The 22,914-nt window shown below is 43.6% G+C and overlaps 1 protein-coding gene and 1 long non-coding RNA gene across 4 annotated transcripts; one reads left to right on the top strand and one right to left on the bottom strand.

Annotated features, from left to right (window-relative positions):
* Positions 1-59: 59 nt before the first annotated feature.
* On the top strand, positions 60-4,555 carry LOC108586700. The gene is made up of 3 exons (XR_004184559.1): positions 60-166; positions 1,817-1,952; positions 4,437-4,555. It is a non-coding gene; the product is annotated as an uncharacterized LOC108586700 (long non-coding RNA).
* ERMAP (erythroblast membrane associated protein (Scianna blood group)) lies at positions 1,472-22,496 on the bottom strand. Of its 3 annotated transcripts, none has more exons than XM_031667650.1 (11): positions 21,071-22,496; positions 16,212-16,301; positions 15,646-15,993; positions 11,621-11,737; positions 11,015-11,047; positions 9,355-9,387; positions 7,575-7,595; positions 6,438-6,458; positions 6,313-6,339; positions 6,195-6,221; positions 1,472-3,933 (listed from the first exon to the last, which is right to left on the bottom strand). In XM_031667650.1, the coding sequence occupies exons 2-11, from the start codon at positions 16,294-16,296 to the stop codon at positions 3,218-3,220; spliced, it is 1,428 nt and encodes a 475-aa protein (XP_031523510.1). In that variant the 5' UTR covers positions 16,297-16,301; positions 21,071-22,496; the 3' UTR covers positions 1,472-3,217. The 3 variants fall into 3 exon arrangements, with proteins under 3 accessions (XP_031523510.1, XP_031523514.1, XP_031523509.1); XM_031667654.1 differs by lacking the exon at positions 21,071-22,496 and adding an exon at positions 16,447-18,034 and having other exon boundaries at positions 1,475-3,933; XM_031667649.1 differs by lacking the exon at positions 21,071-22,496 and having other exon boundaries at positions 1,475-3,933; positions 16,212-18,034.
* Positions 22,497-22,914: the final 418 nt, after the last annotated feature.

Here is a 22,914-nt window from a genome sequence, read left to right as displayed (position 1 = left end):
CATTGGCTACTATAACTGCCAAAACGCAAGCGACCTAGCGGGACCGCCAATAAGCTTTGACCTCCGGCGTGGCATGCTGGGAGTTGTAGTCCTAAGGAAGCGCGTAGACTCGGAGAAAACTTGCGAAGTTTAGAACGCAGCTGAAGAGATTGGGTTTCGTCCTAAGGTGGGATTTCTTTCCGTGCTCGCGCGTTCAACCCCAAGTCTCAGGGCCACTCGTCTGGGAAGTTGTAGAATCTGTATAGCTAACCTACACAACCTCCAAGGGGGCACGTACTCAGAGTTCCTTCTTTACTTTGAGTTGGTAACCCTTGACCGTCCTGTAGACATCCAACGAAGCCAAGAGTATGGCACCGCACTCAAGGTTTAATAACTTAAAATCAAAGGAGGGTAGAGCTGGAAGGGAGTTTAAAGATAAAATAACCCATTCTCCTTATCGGAGAAGCGAAAAGTACCCGTCCAAGGAGCAACCTCCAGGTCTCCCAGCGTCCCTGAGTAGGGATTTTCCCGGGTTCTGCATGCATCCCTAATTAAGCCTGACACTTATTCATCAATCCAGACACAACAAGATCACCAAAGTATCCAGGACTATGTCATTTTTTTCAGGTTTTATTTTTTAAAATAATAAAAGGCTAATGGAATACGTAGACTAACTACAGGCTTCTCATAGCTGCACAATGTTTCAGTGCACAGAACAAGGAGCATTGCCTTCAGAGCTAGATAAATCAAGTATAAAACCCCGCTCTACCACCTAGCCATTTGGAGTACCAACTTCCTCCCCCATAAAATCCCTGGCAGAATTACTGTAAGGATATTTTATATACATACATAAATACTCATGCATGTGTATGTGTGTATACATATACACATACATATATGTATATATGTTGTATATAGTTGTAAGGTTATATGTATGTATAATACATATATTGAGGTTATTTCTTGATGACATTAACATTCAAATCAGTAGACTGATATGTATATACATATATACATGTATAATACACATATACACATTAATATATACATGTGTATATACATGCATACATGTGAATATGTATACATACATATGTGTATCTGTGCATACATATACACATGCATACATGTTACATATATACATATGCACCTATATAATAGATATGTATATATCCACATACATATATACATGTGTATATGTATGTATGTAAGTATTCTGCCTCCACAAGCTGACAATGTGAGTTAGTTTTAAGACTGGGATATTCAGGAACGCATGTTTGGAACTGAATGTGGGTGAGTGAAATATGTGTACCTGATGAACACTATTTGTTTATAAATTGATAAAATAAAATACTAGAGAGCAGACTCGGGAATAAAACTATGGCTTTAGTGTGAATGGTGGCTAAACCTTGCCTTGGGGGACTCAAAGCTCTTTGAAAACCAATCTCTTACCTTCCCCACAACTCTTCATTCGCAATGAAAATAACAGCATACCAAAACACAAATACCAAACTTTTATTTTAAAACTGTACAAAAGCAAACAATTCCACTGAGTCACTGTGATAGTTAATCTTATGTACCAACTTAACTGGGTCACAAGATGCCCAGTTATTTGGTCAAACATTATTCTGAGTGTTCCTGTGAGGGTGTTTCTCAATGACATTGACATTCAAATCAGTAGACTGAGTAATGCAGACTGTCCTCCCAAATGTGGGTGGGCCTCATGGAATCAGTTAAAGGCCTGAATAGAACAAAAGAGCTAACTCTGCCCTGACTAAGAGAATTCTTCCTGCCTAATAGCCTTTGGACAGGGCCATCAGCTTTTTTTCCCTGCCTTCAGACTTGAATTAAACATCAGCTCTTCCTTGGTGTCAAGCCTGCTGCCATCAGACTGGAACTAAACCATCAGCTCTCATGGGACTCCATCTTGCTGACTTACCCTGCAGATCTTGGGATTTAACCACCTCCATAATCATGTGAGCCAATTCCTTATAATAACCACCGCCCCCCTGCCCCAATATATATTGATTCTGTTTCTCTGGAAAACCTTGACTAATACAGGAACTAACAGAACTTCTGACAAACAGAAAGATACAGTTTCTGTTGGATAGAACTCTGTATTCATCTGCAAACTGATAACCAACATCTCCACAATTAGGCCACAGATCTCATTATGTGGTGTGACTTAAAAGTGACTAGGCTTCTGCAATACGCACCCAAAAATCAAGGTCATTATTCCATCCTCACACCTAGTCTACCAACTTCCTATTTGAAGTCAATACTCTCCAACCTAAGAGGCTGTTTGCTACACAGTCAAGTATTCCAGTACAATGGTCTTGTGGGGAAAAAGAAAGCTTCTACGTTGGTGGTTAAAACTGCCACTTTTTCTAGTTGGGCCTCTCTGAATCTCAGAAAGGGCTGGCACAACAGATTGATTCATAAGACAGTCACAACAGACTCAACAGACTGAGCCTCTGAAGGTCTGGGCCAAAGTCAGAGGGCAATACACAGCTGAGCTCTCTGCAGCTGTGCTTCCCAGTAACCTGATTGCTCCTGAGGCTTTTCAGGATTATAGCAACTGTGTTTAAAGTCCCTGTACCTAGTTATCATCAACAGGCAGATTAGCTTTTGAAAGCATGTACATTAGCTCTGGATATCACCAAACTACGTTGTAAACAGCATTAAGAGAGTAGAAAAGGATGTGTTTTACTCCTCCCCCAACTCATTCCTGAAGAAAGAGGGAAAGAGTGAGTGGTCTAAAACATGCTTGCTTTTAGAAAGCTGACTTTGGGGGCCAGAGGCCAGAACTGAGAGAGAGAAAGAGAGAAAAGCAGCCCTTGATGGGATAAGAAGTCAGGGACTGGGGGCCATAACTTCTTGACTAAAGCTTGAGGGCAGGATGAGGCAGAGAAAGTGTCTTCTAAATAACCCCTGGAGAAGAGAACTCTTTCCCCTGAACCTGTGCTATATCTTGGTAACACATATTCAACATCTCCACCTACACCTAAACTGATTGGTTTCCAGGAATCCTCCCTTCAGGTCACTGGGAACTTCAATTCCTTAGAAGAAAGGCAAGCTTCAGAACTGAGTTCTGGGAGAAAAGTGGTACAAATAGAAACCACAAAAGGGTCTGGATTGGGTTAAGGAGAAGAGACGTTCCAGAATCATGGGGTTGGACCAGGCGACTGAAGTCCAGGGTGCTGGGCTGGATGGTGATGGGAGCAGGTAATGTGGCATATCCCTAAAAAGAAGGAACCTTGAGCCCCTGAAGGGCTGGGCCAAGGTCAGAGGGCAAGGACAGGATTATATCCTTCAGCTCTGGGCCCTTCGGGGGTAGTAAGGAAGAGTTCACCTTCAGGGACACATCTCCATTAGCATGGCCTTTCCCTTCTGGCTTGGGGACAATTGATTCCTCTGATTTGTGTAGTTCTGAACAAATGACTAGAGGTGCCGTGTTTTTTCCTCCATCGTGAAGGCAAGGTTCAAAGAAAGGGCGAAGGGGGCCAGAGAAACTGTGGGTGAAAGTAAATATGTGGGACTTGTCGGTCACATTATAGAAAGAGATGACTCCTGCTTCATAGTCCAGGAAAATCCCCACACACCGTGGAGGCTCTTTAAGGCGGAAGGAGGTCTGTGGCGATGTGAGAGCTTCATACTCATTCCCACGACTCTGTCGCAGAAGCCAGTGTCCATTGGCAGGTGAGGCAGTAACCTTCCCCTTCCTGCTCACAGACTCACTACATACCCCAAGAATCCATTTGGTCTTGTCTCCCACATACACCTCCCAGTAGTGGCAGCCAGTCGTGAAGTACTCAGAGCCTAGGATGCTGACGACGAAATCAAATCTCTGGGGGTTGTCAGGTACAGGCTGCCTTCTGTCTCCAAGCCTTACACATCTTTGGTCGTCAGAAAGGATGAGTTTGGGATGTGCTGTTTCTGGGTCCAGGGTCACTGCCACTGCAAAGAGACATAGACAGGTGAGGCTTGGAAGCCTAGTTCTTAAGGGATGTGGGGATAGCTTTGGAGGGAAAAAAAATATTTAGGTCTGCCATCACTGTCATTAGCCCATTGTAGTTCACGGATTCCCGCCCCTACCATGTGTACTGGAATCAAAGAATTTTCTCTTTCAAAGAACAGGTCTCCTGGTCGATTACTAGGTAATAGAAGAAAAAGTTCTTCTTCATCTGTCTGTGAAGCTGCCTTAATCCTTAGGAAATAACTACCTGCTATGAGTTAAGTGTGTCCCTCAGAAGTTCATGTGTTGGAACCTTAATCCCTCATTGCTGCAGTGTTCAGAGGTAGGGCTTAGTGGGAGGTGTTTGGGTCCCTCACAAAGGGATTAATACAGTTTTCACAAGACTGGGTTTATTTCTCTGGAGAGTGAGTTGTGATAAAGCAGATCAGGCACTTTGTCTCCTCTCCGCTTTTGCAGGCACTCACTTGCCCTTCTGTTTTTCCAGAAGCAACTATCACCATACTATGAAGTAGCACAAGGCCTTCACCAGATGCAGTCGCCCAATCTTGGACCATCGAGCCCCGAGAACCATAAGCTAAATAAACCTCTTTCCCTGGTAAATTACCCAGTCTCAAGTATTCTGTTATAGCAACAGAAAACAGAGTAAGACACTACCTTTGTCTTTGATGTTCCAAAAGAATCAAATGTGTGATGATAAATATAGGGTTTGATGTTAGGTCCTGTAGCCACATAGCATATTTGAATCTCAGCTCTGCCACATGCTAGTTATGTGACCTTGGGCTTGTTATTCATCTCTGAACCTTAGTTTCCTCATCTGTAAAATGGAAATAGTAACAGAACCTGTGTTGTAGAGCTATTGCGCAGACTTGATGAACTAATGACATAGTGCCTCATTTCTACAGTGAGTACATGATGTTCATTTTGTCACCTAAAATTATTACTTATAATTATCTGCTTTATTTTTATTTTTATTTATTTTATTTTATTTTATCTTATCTTATCTTATTTTATTTATTTTATTTTATTTGAGGCAGGGTCTCACTATGTTGCCCAGGATGGAATGCAGTAGGTATTCACGGGCATGCAGTCATAACACACTACAGCCTTGAATTCCTGGCCTAAGGTGAACCTCCCACTGCAGCCTCCCAAGTAGGTAGGACTAAATTATTATTTTTAAATGTTAATATAGAGAGAAGGATTCTTCCTTAAAATTGTGGATTATGAGTGTCACAGTGAGTCTCCTTCCTTCCCGAAATACAGCAAACAGGCTCTTCTTGGAGAGTTAAGTCCATACGCAGTTGAGGTGGTGGCAATAAGCCAGATTGTAAATGTGAGACAGAAGGGTTTGTATGTTCCCAGAATGCCAGCCAAGGTGACCTGGAGTTCTTTCCAGTGGCCAACTCATAATTCATTGTACTCTGCCTGAAGGAAGATGGTGTGAACAGGAGAAGGATAAAAGCCTAGAAAATTGATAAAGATCCCAAAGCAGTGAAAAAAAACAGATCCCATTTGAACAGCAGCAAAAAATGCAAACTATTTAGGAATAAATTGAAAGAGAGGTGCAAATCTTTTCATAATGTATATTGTTGGGGCATCTGCTCAATCCATTCCCTTCTTCTCTGAGAATCTTAATCACCACCCCTAAGCAAATTGGTCTGCAGAGAAAGAAGAAAAAGCATATGTGTAGAAAGGGGTGGAAGCAGTGGCTATTTATCTGGTTGTGGGACAGGAAGGACTTCCCAAACCTGAAAGCATGTACATAGGAAAAGATGAATGCATTTGACTACGTAAAAACAAAACACTCATGCATCAGAAAAATACTATAAGGAAATGCAAATGAAAAATAATTGGTGACAAATATGACAGAGAACTAATATACTTTATCTAGAAAGAGTCCTCACAAATAAAAAAATAGCCCAAATAGAACAGGAACAGAAAGTCACACAAAGAAGAAATACAAATAACCAATAAACATAGGAAAAATCTCAAAAATCACAGAAAACCCTTAAGAAGACCAAACTTAATATTTATCAGCGCTCTAAAAGAGGGGATACTTTCTAAATCTAAATACGACCTAAAATCGATCACAAAGATTTTTTTAATTTGATAGGCAGATATACAGATTTGATTTAAAAAATGTTAAATGACATGCATTCCAGAGGAATGAAACAAAATCTAAGGTTACAAAGCCATAAGGAGGATGTGCTCTGAAATGTGGATCTATCTGATTGTTATAACTTACCAAAATGCAACCGGGCTCTTCTCCAGCCTGAAAAATGAGAAAAGGGGATCATTAAAACACTGGAGACATTAAGAACTCCCATAGGGTGGTGGTCAAATGTGGAGGAAGTGCATCTCACCTGAGTTTGCTGCAGCTCTTTTCAGCTCTATGAAAGAAGAAACAAGGGGAATGAGCTATCACTGGAAATATTAGGGCAACAAGAGATAAGTTGATACGGAAGTTATAAGAACATGGGAAACTTACTCAGTTCACTCCGGAGTTTCTCTAAAGAATGAAAACAATTTGGCAGATCAGAAGGAGGGCCTCTATGTAGAGGCCCTCCCATAATGCTACAGTCCCATCCCAACCACGGGCAGATAGATACTCAATAGCCATACCCTGGAACTTCCCCAGAAGAATTTGCAAGAGCAATAGATCCCAGCTGTGGACCATGGGAGTATCCCCAGAGATACTGCAGAGGATCAGCAAATTCCTATGTGAGCCAAACCTTATCTGCAGGCTAAATAAATAACACATCTCACACCTACAGGTAATGACAACATAAATGTATGTAGATGTTGTAGGAAATATTACTTCATTTAAGACTATCACTGAGTATTGGACTTTGTGATCATGTATATTTTCTCAATATAATAATGCATAGATATGTCACATGTCTACAGATTTATTTTTATTTTTATTTTTATTTTGAGACAGAGTTTCGCTCTCATTGCTCAGACTGGAATGCAATGGTGCAATCTCGGCTCACTGCAACCTCTGCCTCCCGAGTTCAAGTGATTCTCCTGCCCCAGCCTCCCAAGTAGCTGGGATTACAGGCGTGCACCACCACATTCAGCCAATTTTGTATTTTTAATAGAGACAGGGTTTCACCATGTTGTCAGGCTGGTCTCTAACTCCTGACCTCAAGTGATCCACCTGCCTTGGCCTCCCAAAGTGTTGGGATTACAGGCGTGAGCCACTGCACCTGGCCAGATTTTTTTTTTAATGCTAAAAAGAGGTCCTCACACATGAAATGATGGAGAAGTACTGCTCCACCATATTCAGTTTAATGAGGATCCCGTCCTCTTGGACCCCATCTAAGGAAATTTCATGCCTGGGTGATAAAAGGGACTTCCAGATGGCTTCACCTATGGGAGGTGCATCTATCTCTTCTTGGTGAAACATTTTTCAATTTAAAGACTAAATAACAGTTGTGTAGGAAAGAGGAGCAGAGAATACTTGAGAAAAGAGACCTTGGAGAGCCAAGAAAGCCCCAGTCCCCATGGCTTGAATTACCCTTACCCCCTCCCTTCTGCCCCAGGAAGTGAAACTGAGATGCTCATCCTAAAGCAAAGGTGTCAGCAGAAGGAGCTTGTGCCATGGATGAGGAACAGAACTTACTGAGAGCTTTATGGAGTTTTCCTAAAAACCAGAAAGAGAGAGAGGAGTGAGTGATCAGATCCTGCCTCTTTTTCCTCGGGCTGTGGAAGCCTCATCACTCCACCCCAGAAGATTAAAATGATGGTGACGCTTCTATGTCCCTAGTCCCAGCTCCGTGTCCCAGAGTTCAGACCCAGAAATCTGATGGTGCTCGTGACACTCCCCCAGTGACCCAGCCTGCCCGGGACTTTGGTTCCTCCTTCCCCTTCCCCTCCTTTTCATCTGTCTGGTTTCATTTCTGCTGTCTGCATGAGTGTTTCTATATGTTTGTAACTGGTACATGAGTGTATGCACTGCTGTCCTTTTATAGCCCACCGTTTCTGGTATCTAAATGTAAAACTGGCCAAAGGCCTAGCATGAACTTGTTAATATGGCTTTATTATTCTCTACAGTAACTCCCCTGAGGTTATAAATTTCACAAATTGGAAGTCCCAGAGGATTTGGGGATATATGTATATGAGACATATGTTTCCGGGGAGTACTTGCGGCTTCTCTGGAGGGCCACATGGCCCACATTTCCCCCTACCCTGCTGGACAATTGAAGTTATACATCCTGAGTCCACCACCAGTTCCCGTGCTAAGGGCCCGGCATGTCTTAGGCATTAGGCATTAGGCATTGGAGAAATGCAGCCGAATATGACACGGCTCCTAAGTAGCTTATGGTTTATTGTCACTATCTCCACTACTAACAGCTTCCACTTACTGTCTTCTGTGCTTATACTGAAGTAGGCACTCAATCCTCAACAATGTGAGGTGCCTAGAATTATTATTGCCATTTTATAGGGGGGTGGTCTGAGGCTCAAAGGGACACAAAATTTGACCAAGGTCTTTCAACTAGTAAGTGACCAAGGAGGTGGGATTCAATCTAAGTCTGTCTGACTTCTGAGTCGGAGGCCCTCGCCCTCACCCCACATTGTTCCCTCCCTGCTTGAGCAGAACAGCCAGTGTCTGCCAGATACACGCCACACTTGTACCGGGTTGGAGGAGATGTAAGGAGGGAAGAGAGGAGATGCTGAAATAATTGAATCTGGAGTCATCTGAGCCAGTGACTTATCTTCCCAGATAGACTTCAACAAGGTGTCCAACTTTGACCCTCAGTGGCCCACAGTAAATGTCCAATTAATGAAGACAAAATGGCAATAAGGAAAAGGAGTTCCAGGCACTGTGACACAGTTCTATTTTTTTTTTTTTTTTTTTTAAGGTTGCCTGTTTTAACACTGAAAACAATCAGGTAAGGGGAAGTTATCTGCATTTTGATGATGAGGAAACCAAAACCCAGAGCAGTAAAGTGACTTATTCAAGGCCAGTAAGTGGCAGACCAATGATCTGAGGTGTCACTGACCCCAGAGCCTGCGACCCTTCCTTTGTATCATACCACCTCTCTCTATGCAAAGGTTGTGTGGATTCTTGAAATCCCCATACATCCCATATGACCACATTAACATACTTTTCAATAATAAGTAGACTTCTTTTTAAAATGATTGGCGGAAAGGCTAATGAAGGGAGTTTATGGTAATCTAGGCCTATGAATTTTGACCCGGACACCTCCTCACCCACTGCCACCAGCTCCACAGCCCCTTGACATTGCAAACTAAATTCCAGTAATATCAATGGAGGGTATATGTGTGTGTGTGTGTATAGTATTATAGTAATAGAGTTATAATAATGACTGTCAACATTTACATAGAAAATAAAGAATGTGTTTTTTGTTCCCTACCCCTTACTCTTTATATATCGTTACCTTTTTCTTTAGCATGCTCTGAAAGAAGATTGTCTAGAGGAAGAAAGGAAAAGATAATGAGATTTTTTGCCACTGCCTTGAGGGTCCCTGGTTCCTGTTGCTTTTACCTGCCCTTGGACGTGTCCACCTCTATCTTCACCTCCACCTCCCTGATCTGGTCTCTAATCAACTCTCATCTGCACAACAGAAATGGCAGCCCAAATTGTCTCCCACATCCTGTCTTACTCCCACTGGTCTCTACTAAACACTGCAGCCAGAGAGAATTGTTCAGTTTTTTTTTTTGAGATGGAGTCTCGCTCTGTCGCCCAGGCTGGAGTGCAGTGGCACCATCTCGGCTCACTGCAAGCTCTGCCTCCCAGGTTCACCATTCTCCTGCCTCAGCCTCCCAAGTAGCTGGGACTACAGGTGTCCGCCACCATGCCCGGCTAATTTTTTTGTATTTTTAGTAGAGACAAGGTTTCACCATGTTAGCCAGGATGGTCTCAATCTCCTGACCTCGTGATCTGCCCGTCTCGGCCTCCCAAAGTGCTGGTATTACAGGCGTGAGCCACTGTGCCCAGCCAGTTAAAAAAAAAACCCAGAGTCTTCCTCTGCGGCCCAGGCTGGAATGCAGTGGCACGATCTCAACTCACTGCAACCTCCATCTCTGGGGTTCAAGCAATTCTCCTGTCTCAGTCTCCTGAGTAGCTGGGATTACAGGCATGTACCACCATGCTCCACTAATTTTTGTATTTTTAATAGAGACAGGTTTCCCTGTGTTAGTCAGGCTGGGCCTGAACTCCTGACCACAGTCAATCCATGCTCTTCAGCCTCCCAAAGTGCTGAGATTACAGGCATGAGCCACCACACCCAGCCAAGTTTTTCAAAGCACAATTCCATCTGATATCCCCATTCGTTGCTTTACCACTGCTCTTCTGAGAATGACTAAAATCCTGAATGTGGCCCACCAGGCCTCAGGAGGCCCAGCCCCACCTAGCTCCCCAGCCTCACCCCTGCCACTTTTCCCCTCGCTTCTGTACCTCCTCAGCTCCCCAGTGAGTGCTGCTTTCCCTGACCATGCTTCTCTCTGAAGCTGTTCTTTCTGCGGTGGATGGTTTTCCACTCCCTCTTCACTCATGACTTCTAGTCATTCAGGACAAACTTCACACCCTCAACCCTCAAGCTTGGTTAGCTCGTTCTGGTCATAGCCTTCACAGAACCAGGAGCTTTCTTGTGTAGCATTTGTACACATTATTTGTGTAACTATTTAATTCATCTCATCTCCCTGACTACACTGAAAGCTCCAGGAGGGCAAAAACTCTGTCTGCTTTTACTCACTATTTTATCCCCAGAATCTAGTATTGTCCAGGGCATTTAGCAGATAATTATCAAGTATTTGTTGAACAAATAAAAGCTTCCCCCATGTTCAACCTACTCAACTCCCACAGAATAAGATCAAGCAATGAGCTCACAGGCAAAATTCATTAAACATACAGGAAGGCAAGCTATTACAAGTAAGAGGCAGTAAACACTGGAAGCAATGGATTTAGACATTGCCACCATCACCAAGGATAGCAGATAATGGAATTTTCAGGAACAGAATCCAAGTTAGTGAGTATGGGGGTACAGAAATTAACAACAAAATAAACATTTCCCCTGCCCCCCAGCCAAGAACACTTACCCACCTCCGTCACATGTTCATAGAGAAGTTTCTCTAAAAGGGAGAGAGAAATGTCAGCTCAGCTTAGGAAGGCCTTTTTCTAACAGGCACAAGTGTCCCAAGATACACCAAGCTGCCTGAGTAGGACTGACTCCTTATCACTACAGGTAAGCCGGCATTTGAAAGGATTACAGAGTCTTCAAACCATCAGATAAGGGGAGGAGTGTTGGATTATGTGACTGTGACTTTCAAAGTCCCTTGCAGCCCTGAGAGCCTGTGAAATGTGACCATTTTTTATGAGAGTCTTATCCAATGGATATAATTGGATTTCTTTATTAAAAGGCTGTAATTAATTTCTTAATCAGAAGGCTGGCATAATCGGTTATTTTCTAATTTTTCAAAAGATGAGAATTTACAGCTCTGCCCAGGGGCCTTTCTGCAGTTTATTGAACTCCCTTTGCAATGTGTGTCCCCAGGGCACAGCTCTACCAGCTTTCTCCCAGCCAGCTTGCAGGGTCCCCAACCTATGGACAAGTGTCATGTCTACATCTACTTCCGTCTGGCCCTTTCCCAGAGCAGTCACAGTCCCACTTCCCACCAGCCTGAGCTCCCTTACCACTTAATTACCTTTTGATCTTCTTTGCTTCCAGATAAGGCAAAGGCACGCAATGATGAGAAGTACCAGGACAGGCAGGATCACAGCCAGAGCCACTGCTGAGGGGGAGAGACTTCCCACAGATGGGGCTGAAACAGAAACCACCAACGACTGACATCAGGGAGATGTCCAAGAGTTTCTGGCACGCCTCAGATGGCAGGCGGCTCTGGCACATCCCAACTGTCTCCATCACCTCTAGGGAGAGACCTCCAGCCAAGAGGCTCTTTGCTTCTCTTGATAACTCAAGCCCTGGATGACATTAAAGATAACTGAGGCTGGTAATGGTGGCTTATGCCTGTAATACCAGCACTTTGGGAGGCAGAGGCAGGAGGATCATCTGAGATCGGGAGGCGGAGCTTGCAGTGAGCCGAGATGACGCCACTGTACTCCAGCCTGGGTGACAGAGCAAGACTCTGTCTCAAAAAAAGAAAAAATTAGCCAGGTGTGGTGGCGGGCGCCTATAATCCCAGCTACTCAGGAGAATCCCTTGAACCCGGGAGGCAGAGGTTACAGTGAGCCAAGGTCACGCCATTGCACTCCAGCCTGGGTGACGAGTGAAATTCCGTCTCAAGAAAAAAAAAAGATAACTGAGATGTTCCTCTCTCGGGAATGGTTTCGATGGTCCTGCCTCAAGATGATGACTTAAACAAACTTCTTGACCACAATCTCATCCTGCCCTATAATTCCATGGAAAAATAAGCCAGGGACTTTAGAAGACTGAAGGCATTCTCCTCACTACGCACCTGCAGTCTTCCCAGGAGCGTCTGCCTGTTTACGCTTGTCAATACCCACTCTGCGCCAGAAGAGCAGGCGGCAACCTCTTTGCTTGCCCTGAGCACTGTGACAGGGGCAAAGCAATTTCTACCATGCTACAGCAGTAGGCCTGAAGCCTAGGCAGGAGAGAAAGGGGAAAAGTAAGAGGAAATAGAGGAGAAGAAATGAGCAGAAGTGGGCTATGGGTAGAAGTGGTTAAGAGCCTAAGCCGGGGGTGTGTCCTTGCTCAATGCTGTGTGACCTGAAGCAGGAGACTGAGCCCCTCCAAGCCCAGTGTCCCTCATCTGTAAAAGGTGTGCATGACAGGACTCCTTATCTCTGAAGTTTGGAGAGATTTAAAGAGGTCAGTCATATAAAGCACTCAGCCTCCTAAGTAGCTGGGATTACAGACACATGCCACCATGCCCTACTTTTTTGGTAGAGACAGGGTTTTGCCATGTTGGCCAGGCTGGTCTCCAGTTTGTTTCAAGGATCATTGAAAGGTTCAGGCCAGGTGTGGTGAGTCACACCTGTAATCCTAGCACTTTGGGAGGCTGAAGCAGGAGGATGGCTACAGCTCAGGAGTTTGAGACCAGCCTGGGCAACATAGTGAGACCTCATCTTTATTATAAATAAAAAAGAAAAAATAAATAAAAGGTTTGAACCCTTTGATCCATTAATTCTACTTCCAGAAGCACATTCTAAAAAAAAAAAAATCAAAATCACTTTCCAAAATATGCTCAAAGATGTTCATTGCACTCTTAATTATAATATGAGGAAAATTTGGAAAGCATCTAGATGCCCCAAAACAGGGCTTTGATTAATTTTATTATTCTATAGCCACATGGTAAAATACTATGCAGCCCTTAAAATCATATTACTTAGGGACATGGGCAAAAAAAAACAAATGCTCATGACATCGTAAGTGGAAAAAAATCCTGGGCACAAGAATACACACGCATAAACATATACATGCTCAGAGATACATATACACAATAAAGTCTTGCAAGAAAGATACAAAAATGTTAGCAGCCGTCCTCTCTAATTTAAGCTATCATAGGCCATTTTTCAGTTTCCTTTAAATATTTTGGATTTTTTTCCAATTTTCTACAATATACATGCTTTATTCCTAGAATATAAAAAACTGAAAATTCCTCAAAAAGTTCCTACTAGGGTAGGAGTTTCCTCTGGAACCACCAGCACCTTCAAACCTGTTTCTGCCCCAGCTTTTACTTGCTATGACCACGGCTGTGGTCTTCTCTTGGCCAAAGGCCATTTTGCGGATGGTTCAGGACACATTCCCCGGTGTGCTGTCCCTGACTCTGCTAGATACTGCTGTTTGGAAGAGCCCAGCTTTTCCAGAGAGTGGGCCTCTGACAGGGATGGAAGTACCCTGCCTTGAGGTTCTCTCCACTTGGCCCAGGGCTCTGGGAACCATCCCACCTATCTACACATCAGCAGGGCCTCCGCCAGGGTGTGGTCCCAGCCAGAGCCCTCTTCCCCCATAACCTCCTGTGATGAACAGGGGCAGCTGTTAATGAAACTTGAATGTCTGTCCTCTCTCCACCCTCTCCCCACACTCCTCCCAGTAGGATAAGCCAGTCTCTAGCTTTATTCTCATACATTTAAAAATTCACCCATAGCAATAACTGTATCACATGATTCAGGTGCCTTTGGGCATCTCAGTCCCCTTTTAAAAATTACTTTTCAGCCGGGCATGGTGGCTCATGCCTGTAATCCCAGCATTTTGAGAGGTCGAGGCGGGTGGATCACCTGAGGTTGGGAGTTTGAGACCAGCCTCACCAACATGGAGAAACCCCGTCTCCACTAAAAATACAAAAATTAGCCAGTCGTGGTGGCGCATGCCTGTAATCCCAGCTACTCAGGAGGCTGAGGCAGGAGAATCGCTTGAACCTGGGAGGCGGAGGTTGTGGTGAGTCGAGATTGCACTCCAGCCTGGGCAACGAGAGCGAAACTCCGTCTCCAAAAAAAAAAAAGAAAAAAGAAAAATTAGCCGGCCGTGGTGGCAGGCACTGGTAATCCCAGCTAACTCAGAAGGCTAAGGCAGGAGAATCACTTGAACCCAGGAAGCGAAGTTGCAGTGAGCCAAGATTGTGCCAATGCACTCCAGCCTGGGCAAAAAGAGCGAAACTCCATCTCAAAAAAAAAAAAAAAATTACTTTTCACCCCAAAGGACTCCAACTTTGGAAAGTCTGTCTACCAACTACTGAGTGTTTTAAAGTAATTGATTCATCCCCACTTCATAGTGTGCAACTTCAAATTAGGACCAAAAGATAATCAGCATGTGACCATGTGAAGCCAGTGTCATTCAAGCAAATGCAAAGACACGTTTTGGGTTGGGTTGAGTTGGGTTTGGGTTGGTAGACTGATTTTTTAAAATATTGGTAGACTGATTTTTGGTGGACTGATTTTCAGTAGGCTATTTTTTAAAAAAATATTGACGCTAGTTTGAGAACACTCTCAGCTGGGTGCAGTGGCTTATACCTGTAATGTCAACACTTTGGGAGGCCAAGCGGGGAGGATTGCTGGATTGGAAAGCAGTCTAGGAAACATAGGGAAGACCCTGTCTCTACTAAAAGTAAAAAAAAAATTTAGCCAGGCATAGTAGTACACCTGTAGTCCCAGCTACTTGGGAGGCTGAGATGGCAGGATTACTTGAGCCCAGGTGGTCGAGGCTACAGTGACCTATGATTGCACCACTGCACTCCAGCCTGGGCAACAGAGCAAGGCCCTGTCTCAAAACAAACAAACAGAAAAAAAAAAAGAGACAGAGAGAGAGAAACACTGTCTTTCCCTTCCTAACCCTTTACGTTCTCAGGAACCCCAGGAGAGGACCCATTAAGTAAATCCTTGTCACAGCAGGGGATCTGTCCCTTGAAGACATTTCCTTACAGCCATGTAATGAGTTCCTTGATAGTGGAGCATACAAAGATGACCCAGGGAGGAAAAGCTATTATCTGATCCTCCAAGCCCTATTTAACCAGGACCTGCATTGTACAGTGTTTTCCAAAGTCTGAGTTCCTTCCTTATCAGAAATGCCTGGGCCAGCTTCACCGCTTCAGCTGAGATCAATGGACATGGCTGGGTAAGGCTGAGCCGTCCTGGCAAGTAAAAACTACATTGCAAATGAAAAAAAAGTCTAGACATGGAGAGACAAAGTAGGTCCTGATTGGGCTTGTCCAACTGCCACAAATGACCCTAGGCACCTCAAACCCATTCTAACCTGCAACCTGCAGGATCACGGTGTCCTCTTTACTCAGATTTCCAACCTGGATCATACATCGGTAAGACCCTTGGTCCTCAAGGCGCACATCAAGGATCTGCAGAGTGACACTTCCCTCTTGGGCATCTCTCACCAGCACCGTCCTCCCCTTATATTCCGGCATCACATCTTCATCCTGGTCCTTCCCATCCCGGAACATGTGAACAACCTGGGAGCGCTGCGGGAATGGGGACCGCAGCCACCTCACCTCCTTGGGCACCGTCCCAGGCCAGAGGGAGAGAGGACAGAGCAGCTCGGCTGTGCCCCCTAGTAAGGCCACGTGGAACTTGCTGGCATCCCCTGCGCGGCCTGGACAAAGAAAGAGACAAGGCCAACTGGGAGGGAGGGCAGGAGAAAGCTTGGGAAAGGATGAGGAAGCGGGTATCCCGGGGACGACAGCTGGAAAGGATTGCCAGGGCTGGGGGAACAGAACCCCAAAAGACGTAATGTTTCCAACCAAGCTTCTTTATTCTGGGGATGCCAACGTCACATGTACCAGGCAGGGAAAGAGGATCAGAAACTCCTACCTGACACATGCACAGACAGCCGGAGGAAGAGGAGAGGAATGAGGCAGCCAGAGAGCCAGGAGCCGGCAGAACTCGCCATCTGCATCCGAACTAGGACAGACAGAGGGAGACAGCACAGGCGGGCTGATGGGCTTGGCGTGACAGAGGGTATAACCCAGGAGCCGAGGCCGAGACAGTATTGCTGGTGCTCTGGGATCACAAAGGCAGGGGCTCCAGTCCCAGCACTGCTACTTACCTTCTTGTGATATTGTGACCGAACTTCTCTGAGACTGTGTTTCTTCATCTCCAAAATGGGTATAAGAACTGTGCCTCCTTGTGAGATTATGGTGAGGGTTGAAAGAGGTGAATGCTCATACCGAGGCTGGCGTGTTAAGTCTCTAAATGCCGTGAGTGAGGATGACGGTGCAGATGAGATGCATGAGGATCCAGAACTTATACCCAGAACTAACTAAAGAAACACCAGTTATGGCCTCTTTTTACAGTTAGTGTCCAAGGCCAGGCTTGGGAAGTGCCTGTTTCAAGCCAATCTTTGCCCAAGATGCAGCCTGGAGGTTTCCCTGGACAGCCTTTTCAAGTTTGACTCTTGACAAATAACAGATCAAGGCAGTGAGGCCCCTCCATGTCATCCTGAAGGCACTAATCGTACAGATTCAGGGTCTGGCACTAGAAAGACCTGGGTTCAAATCTTAGCTCTGCCTATTACTAGCTCTGTGTCCCTAGGAAGGTTGCATAACATCTCTGGGCCTCGGGTTCTTAATCTATAAAGGGGAACTGTCCTCACAGATGAGTGTGAGGGTTCAAAGAGATACTGCCTGCCAAGCACTGGCCACAAATGCCTGGCAGAACAAGTGCTCATAAGTGTGTAGTTGTTGTTATTACTACTAACTAAGTGAGGAAAATTATCCCTAGCAGGTTCAGATGACTGCGTGCATGAACCACAGGGAGACCCTAAAGGATTTCTTCCTGTGAAGCTCTTTCCCCACCTATTTGCTACTGCCTGAAATTGCTTTAGCAAGAAACAGAATCTCTCATGCCACAAGTGAGGATAAAGTTTAAAATGTAAATGCTCTAGGAAAAGGCAACTCATCTCTTAAATTCTCTCCAAGGTTCAAATCCTTTCCAAAGAGGAGGCTTTTGTATAAGTCAGCAGGCCCAGTCCCTGAAGGTCATGGAAAAGGTCATGACACACAGAGGACGTGTCAAAGGGAGACTGGGAAACTGAAGATGAAGCTAGTATTGAACACATTCTCATTTTGAAAACCCAATTCTGTTTTCTGACGGCAAAAAGCACACTGGTTTAGGGTTGTTCTTGTCTTTCTTTAAATCATATTTTATACAACATACCCCTCTAATCAAATGACAACATAGTACTAGGCCATAGTGAGGTTAGGATCACATTAGGACACATTTTTTTGTGACTGTCCCACCCACTTTCCTATTGGTTACTAGCCACTCAAAAACTGGACAAGAGAAGTGGAGTAAATGAGAACAGCTCTCTATTTTATCAAGTATGGTTGAAGGTGGAAGTAGGGCCCAGGATTCCCTGGAGTTATTCCCAAAACCCCTCAACTTTCTAGTGACTCTGAAGCACACCCTGCCTGGGTAGACATGCCCGGAGTGACACAGAGCTCCAAGCTAACCCAAGGCTGCCTGAAATCGAATAGGAGGAGACCTCTATGGACCCATATTCTAAGATTCAGACAATCTATGAAGTGGTTAAGAGGGTAAGCTCTAGGCTGGGCATGGTAGCTCATGCCTATAACCCTGCACTTTTGGGAGGCCAAGGCAGGAGGATCACTTGAGCTCAGGAGTTACAGGCTAGCCTGGGCAACATAGTAAGACTCCATCTCTACAAAAAATGGAAGAAAATTAGCTTGGCATGGTGGCACGCACTTGTAGTCCTAGCTACTCAGGAGGTTGAAGTGGGAGAATTACTTGAGCCTGGGAGGTTGAGGCTGCAGTAAGCTGTGATTGTATCACTGCACTCCAACCTGGGTGACAGAGCAAGACCTTGTCTCAAAAAAATAAATAAATAAATAAATAAAAAGAATGAGCTCTAGAGTCAGCCTGGGTTCAATTCCTGGCTCCGCCATTTCCTAGCTGGTGGCCTTAGACAGGTTAATTTACTTCTCCAAACCTCCTCTTGCTCGCACCTGAAATGGAGTTAATAATAGTACCTACCTCATAGATAGGGTTATAGTAGGGATCAAAGAAAACACATGTAAAATGATTTGCACCAGATGCTGGAAATAAAAACCAAATGAAGTCCTTCTGTTAGATTGTCACTCTATGTAAGACGTGCTACCAGGTCCTTTATTTCATATTTTCTTACACAGATGTAAGAACCATCTGGTCACCATACTGACCTCTAGGATTTATTCTTCTAATCTAGTTTGCCAGGATGGCCCCTTCCTCCATCTCTTCTAACATGTAATATATCAGTATTATAGTAGTCAACATAGTATTAATGGCTGTGAATTAACACTAAATCATAAATATGTTTCCAAATGATGATATTGCTCTAAATCAATAACAGTTCTTATTTATTGCATTTGTTGGTTCTCTCTATATATTGTCTTCAGTACTGACAACATCTCAGAAAAGTAGGTATTATTCTCTTTTACACTTAGAACAGGAAAGGCAATCATACACACTTCAGGGTACCGTGCAAGTGAATTGCCAGGATCCTTTCTGGAAGCAGATAGAATGTAAAACATTAACAGATGCATGAATAACATTCATTCATAATGAATAAACAGATGAATGAATGCATGCCTGCATAGCCCTGTATCATGAGTTACAAAATGAGCAAATGACCACCTCACTTTACAGAGTGATTATCATGGAACCCCTTTACAAAGACATTTTCCCCAACAAATATAAAATACGATTTCACTTCCTAAAGTTCAATGTATATGCCACAGTTTGGGGCTTTTTCTGTCTTACTTATTGTAGGAAAATCTGGAAATGATCCAAAACAAGGACAAAAATTTCAAATCATCTGTAATTCCTCCACCCAAAGATAATGTTTCTACAAATATTATTTCTATGCATGTACATAACATTTTGTAAAAAAAACAAAAAACCAAAAAAACAAAAAAAAAAACACCATGACTGGGCACAATGGCTTACGCCTATAATCCCAGCACTTTGAGAGGCAGCGGCGGGAAGATTGCTTGAGCCCAGGAGTTTGAGACCAGCCTGGGCAACATGGCAAACCCCTATTGCTACAAACAATACAAAAAGAAATCAGCTGGCTATGGTGGTGTGTGCCTGTGGTCCCAGCTACTTGGGAGGCTGAGGTAGGAGGATCACCTGAGCGCAGGAGGTTGAGGCTGCAGTAAGCCATGATCGCACCCCTGCACTCCAGTCTGGACGAGAGAGCAAGACCCTGTCTTAAATAAATAAATAAATACTTATACACTGTTTTGATACCTGATATTTTCACCAATTTCACATAATGCAACATTATGTGCATTTCCCAAAGCAATCAAATCTTCTTTCCATGACTTTAGGATTCCATCATGGACACAGAATTTTAGAAATTAGGATATAAGATGTAAAAGCTTTAAAATAATTCTATATTGTGGATATTTAGGTTGTTTTCCAATACATGGCTATTATAAACATTGCTATAAGTGGCAGTGGATTGAGGGCTAGAATCAGAGGGCTTAGTCCTAGTCTTGGCTTGGTCCCTTACTGCTCTGTGACTTTGTAACTTTTTTTTTTTTTTGAGATGGAGTTTCGCTCTGCCGCCAGGCTGAAGTGCAGTGGCACGATCTCAGATCACTGCAACCTCCGCCTCCCAGGTTCAAGCAATTCTCCTGCTTCAGCCTCCCGAGTACCTGGGACTACAAGCGTGCGCCACCACGCCCAGCTAATTTTTGTATTTTTAGTAGAGATTGGGTTTCACCATGTTGGCCAGGATGGTCTGAAACTCCTGACCTCATGATGTGCCCACCTCGCCCTTCCAAAGTGCTGGGATTACAGACATGAGCCACCGTGCCCGGCTGTGACTTTGTAACTTTAAGCAAGTCACTTAGATTCTTAGGCCTTGAGTTTCCCATCTTTAAAATGGGAAGACTTTTCATCTGCACTGACAAATTGCCCTCCAGAAAGTCATATCAATTTACCAAAGTATCATATGAAATTTCTTGTTTTCCCACAACCTTACCATCACTGGATATTATCATTTAAAAAAAAATTTGCAAATTTGATGAGTAACAAAATGCCATCTCTTTTTTTTTTAATTTGATGGTGTTTCATCTCAATTTGTATTTCTTTGATTACTCACCTGTTATTTGGACTTTGTCAATTACCTGTCTATGTAATTTGTTCTTTTTTCTATTAGGACATTTATCTCTTAATGGCTTGCAAAATTCTTCATATACTAACCATTTTTTTCCACTACACATGTTGGAAACATTTTCCCCTAGGCAGTTATTTACATTTGAAGTTTGAAACAGTTTAATTTTTAAAACTTCTAAATCAGAAAAAAGATTGTAACAGATGTTCTCTTGACAATCCCAAGCAGTTTAATATGACCCTGCAAATCTGCAAATGATCAGTCTAAAAGCATACAGCACAGGGTCCAGCAAATAGTAAGAGCTAAATAAATGTTGGCTGTAGTTTAATAATGATGACAATACTACTTAAATAAGAGTCCTTCAACAAAACCCGTCCAGCTCTCGTCACTTGTCTCCTTCTGTGTTTCTTTAGTGATAGCTAACAGCTGCCCCATTTCACCCTTGAAAATGTTCTTGTGTGTAGGGAGAAAAGGGGATTATTTCTCTACTGAACCTGAGGATCCTGAGAAAGTTAAAGGACTAAAAAGCATGAAGAGAGAGGGGAGAACTCACCACCTTCCGGATCAGGGATGTTTGTTCCTCTCACAGGCAAAGCTGGAGTTTGCAAGCTGGGAACTCTCCTTCCCCATGCAGCAAGACCAGGGAGCAGGCAGGTGCATCAGGAAGGCCTGGGGATGTGGGCCAGGAAAAGTTCATATTTTATGAAATATGAGAGGCCAGGGCTCTCTCTGCCCCCACAGAACTCCCTTCTAGCTGTCCCTGTAAACCAGCAAGCCACACCCTGTCTGTCTGCCTCTGATAAAAGAACAGAGCAAAGAGGAGGCTCCCAGAAGTGAGGGAACCACTGAGTATGACTGACTGGGTATAAGGGACTTTTGCCCCTCCGCTCCCTTTTCCTCCAATGCTGCCAATAGTAATTCCCTTTGATGCATTTTGATCCTATCACATTCTTTCTGAAAACCTTCCCCTTTACTTTTCAAATCAGAGTAAATTGGAAGATTGGTTTCAAAGACATCCACCAATTAGCCACCTTCTTTAACTCACTGTCTTTATCTCCAGCTACACCCTGACATGTGCCTTCTGACAAGCAAGCTTGCTGTTTTTCAACATGTGATAAACGCTTCCCGCCTGTCTTGCTTTCATAATATCCTTAACTATATATTCATAATCTCCATAATTATATCACTAACAATACCTTATACATTTTTATGTCGTGTGAACTTTATAAAGATGGAGCCCATTATACATAATTCCCAATGATTCCCTTTTTATTCAACATTAGCTTTTGGGTCTAGCAGACATCTGTGGTGGCCCACAACACCTCGGAGATATAAACAACAGTGAGAGGAGTCAAGACAAAATGCTCCAGCCTTGCACCTTCAGCTCTGAGCTGTATTCGATGTGATTCCTCCGAGTGTTCCCAATGGGATTGAGCACAGTGGTTCCGAGTGGTAAGTAGTTCCCTACTGCACCTTTTATTGACTTTTCTTCCTTTTTTGCTCACTCCCATTTCTGTTTCCTGAATACACTCTTGAACTGAAGGACTTGTCTCACACCTCACACTCTGTTCTGGGGGTGTACAAATTAAGACACTGAAATTAATCCAGGTTGTTTCACCTGGATAGTCATTCACTGCTATATAGTAGACCATTATATAAATCTACCAACAGTTTCTCTTGTCCCTTAATGATAAAAATGTGGGTTGTTTCCAGGCTTTTGCTTTTATAAACAGTACTGCCCTGCACATTCTTGATAGATATTTCCTGCTCATATGTGCAAGAATTTCTCTAGAGCACCAGTTCTTAATGTGTGGTCCACGAACCCTGGAAGTCCCTGAGGCCCTATCAGCCAGGTTAAAACTACATTCATCATAATAAAGATGTTATTTGCCTTCTTCATGGTGTTGACATCTTCAAGGACACTGCAAAAGCAATAGTGGGTAAAACAGCTAGCACAAATCAGCAAGTGGCACCAAACTGTAGTAGAAGTTACACATTTTATTAAACCTCAACTCTTATATACACATTTTTTTAAATACTTTGTGTGACAAAATGGGAAGGATGCGTAAACAGTTACGCTGCATATCAAAGTATGATGACTTTCTCGAGGAAAAAACCTTAAGTGATTGTGAGCTGAAGTAATCACTTGACTCATGGAGCACCATTCTTACCTGAAAGTACAGCTGAAGGACAAAGTATCATTATTCAGCCTTGGGTATTTGGCAGGCATTTTCTCCAGATGAGTCAAGTGCACCTGTCGCTTCAAGAAAAGCAATTGACAGTGTTTGTTGTCAATGAGAAAATTCAATCTTTTGAGCAAAAATTAGAATTTTGGAAAATTTTTATGTGCTGTTATGGGCTTGATACCCTCACGATAGCAAAAGACTTTTCTGATGA

The sequence above is a fragment of the Papio anubis genome, chromosome 1 (genome assembly GCF_008728515.1).
Source record: "Papio anubis isolate 15944 chromosome 1, Panubis1.0, whole genome shotgun sequence".
NCBI classification, from domain to species: Eukaryota; Metazoa; Chordata; class Mammalia; order Primates; family Cercopithecidae; genus Papio; species Papio anubis.
The sequence above is the reverse complement of the archived record's forward strand: the minus strand, read 5'-3'. Positions and strand labels throughout refer to the sequence as shown.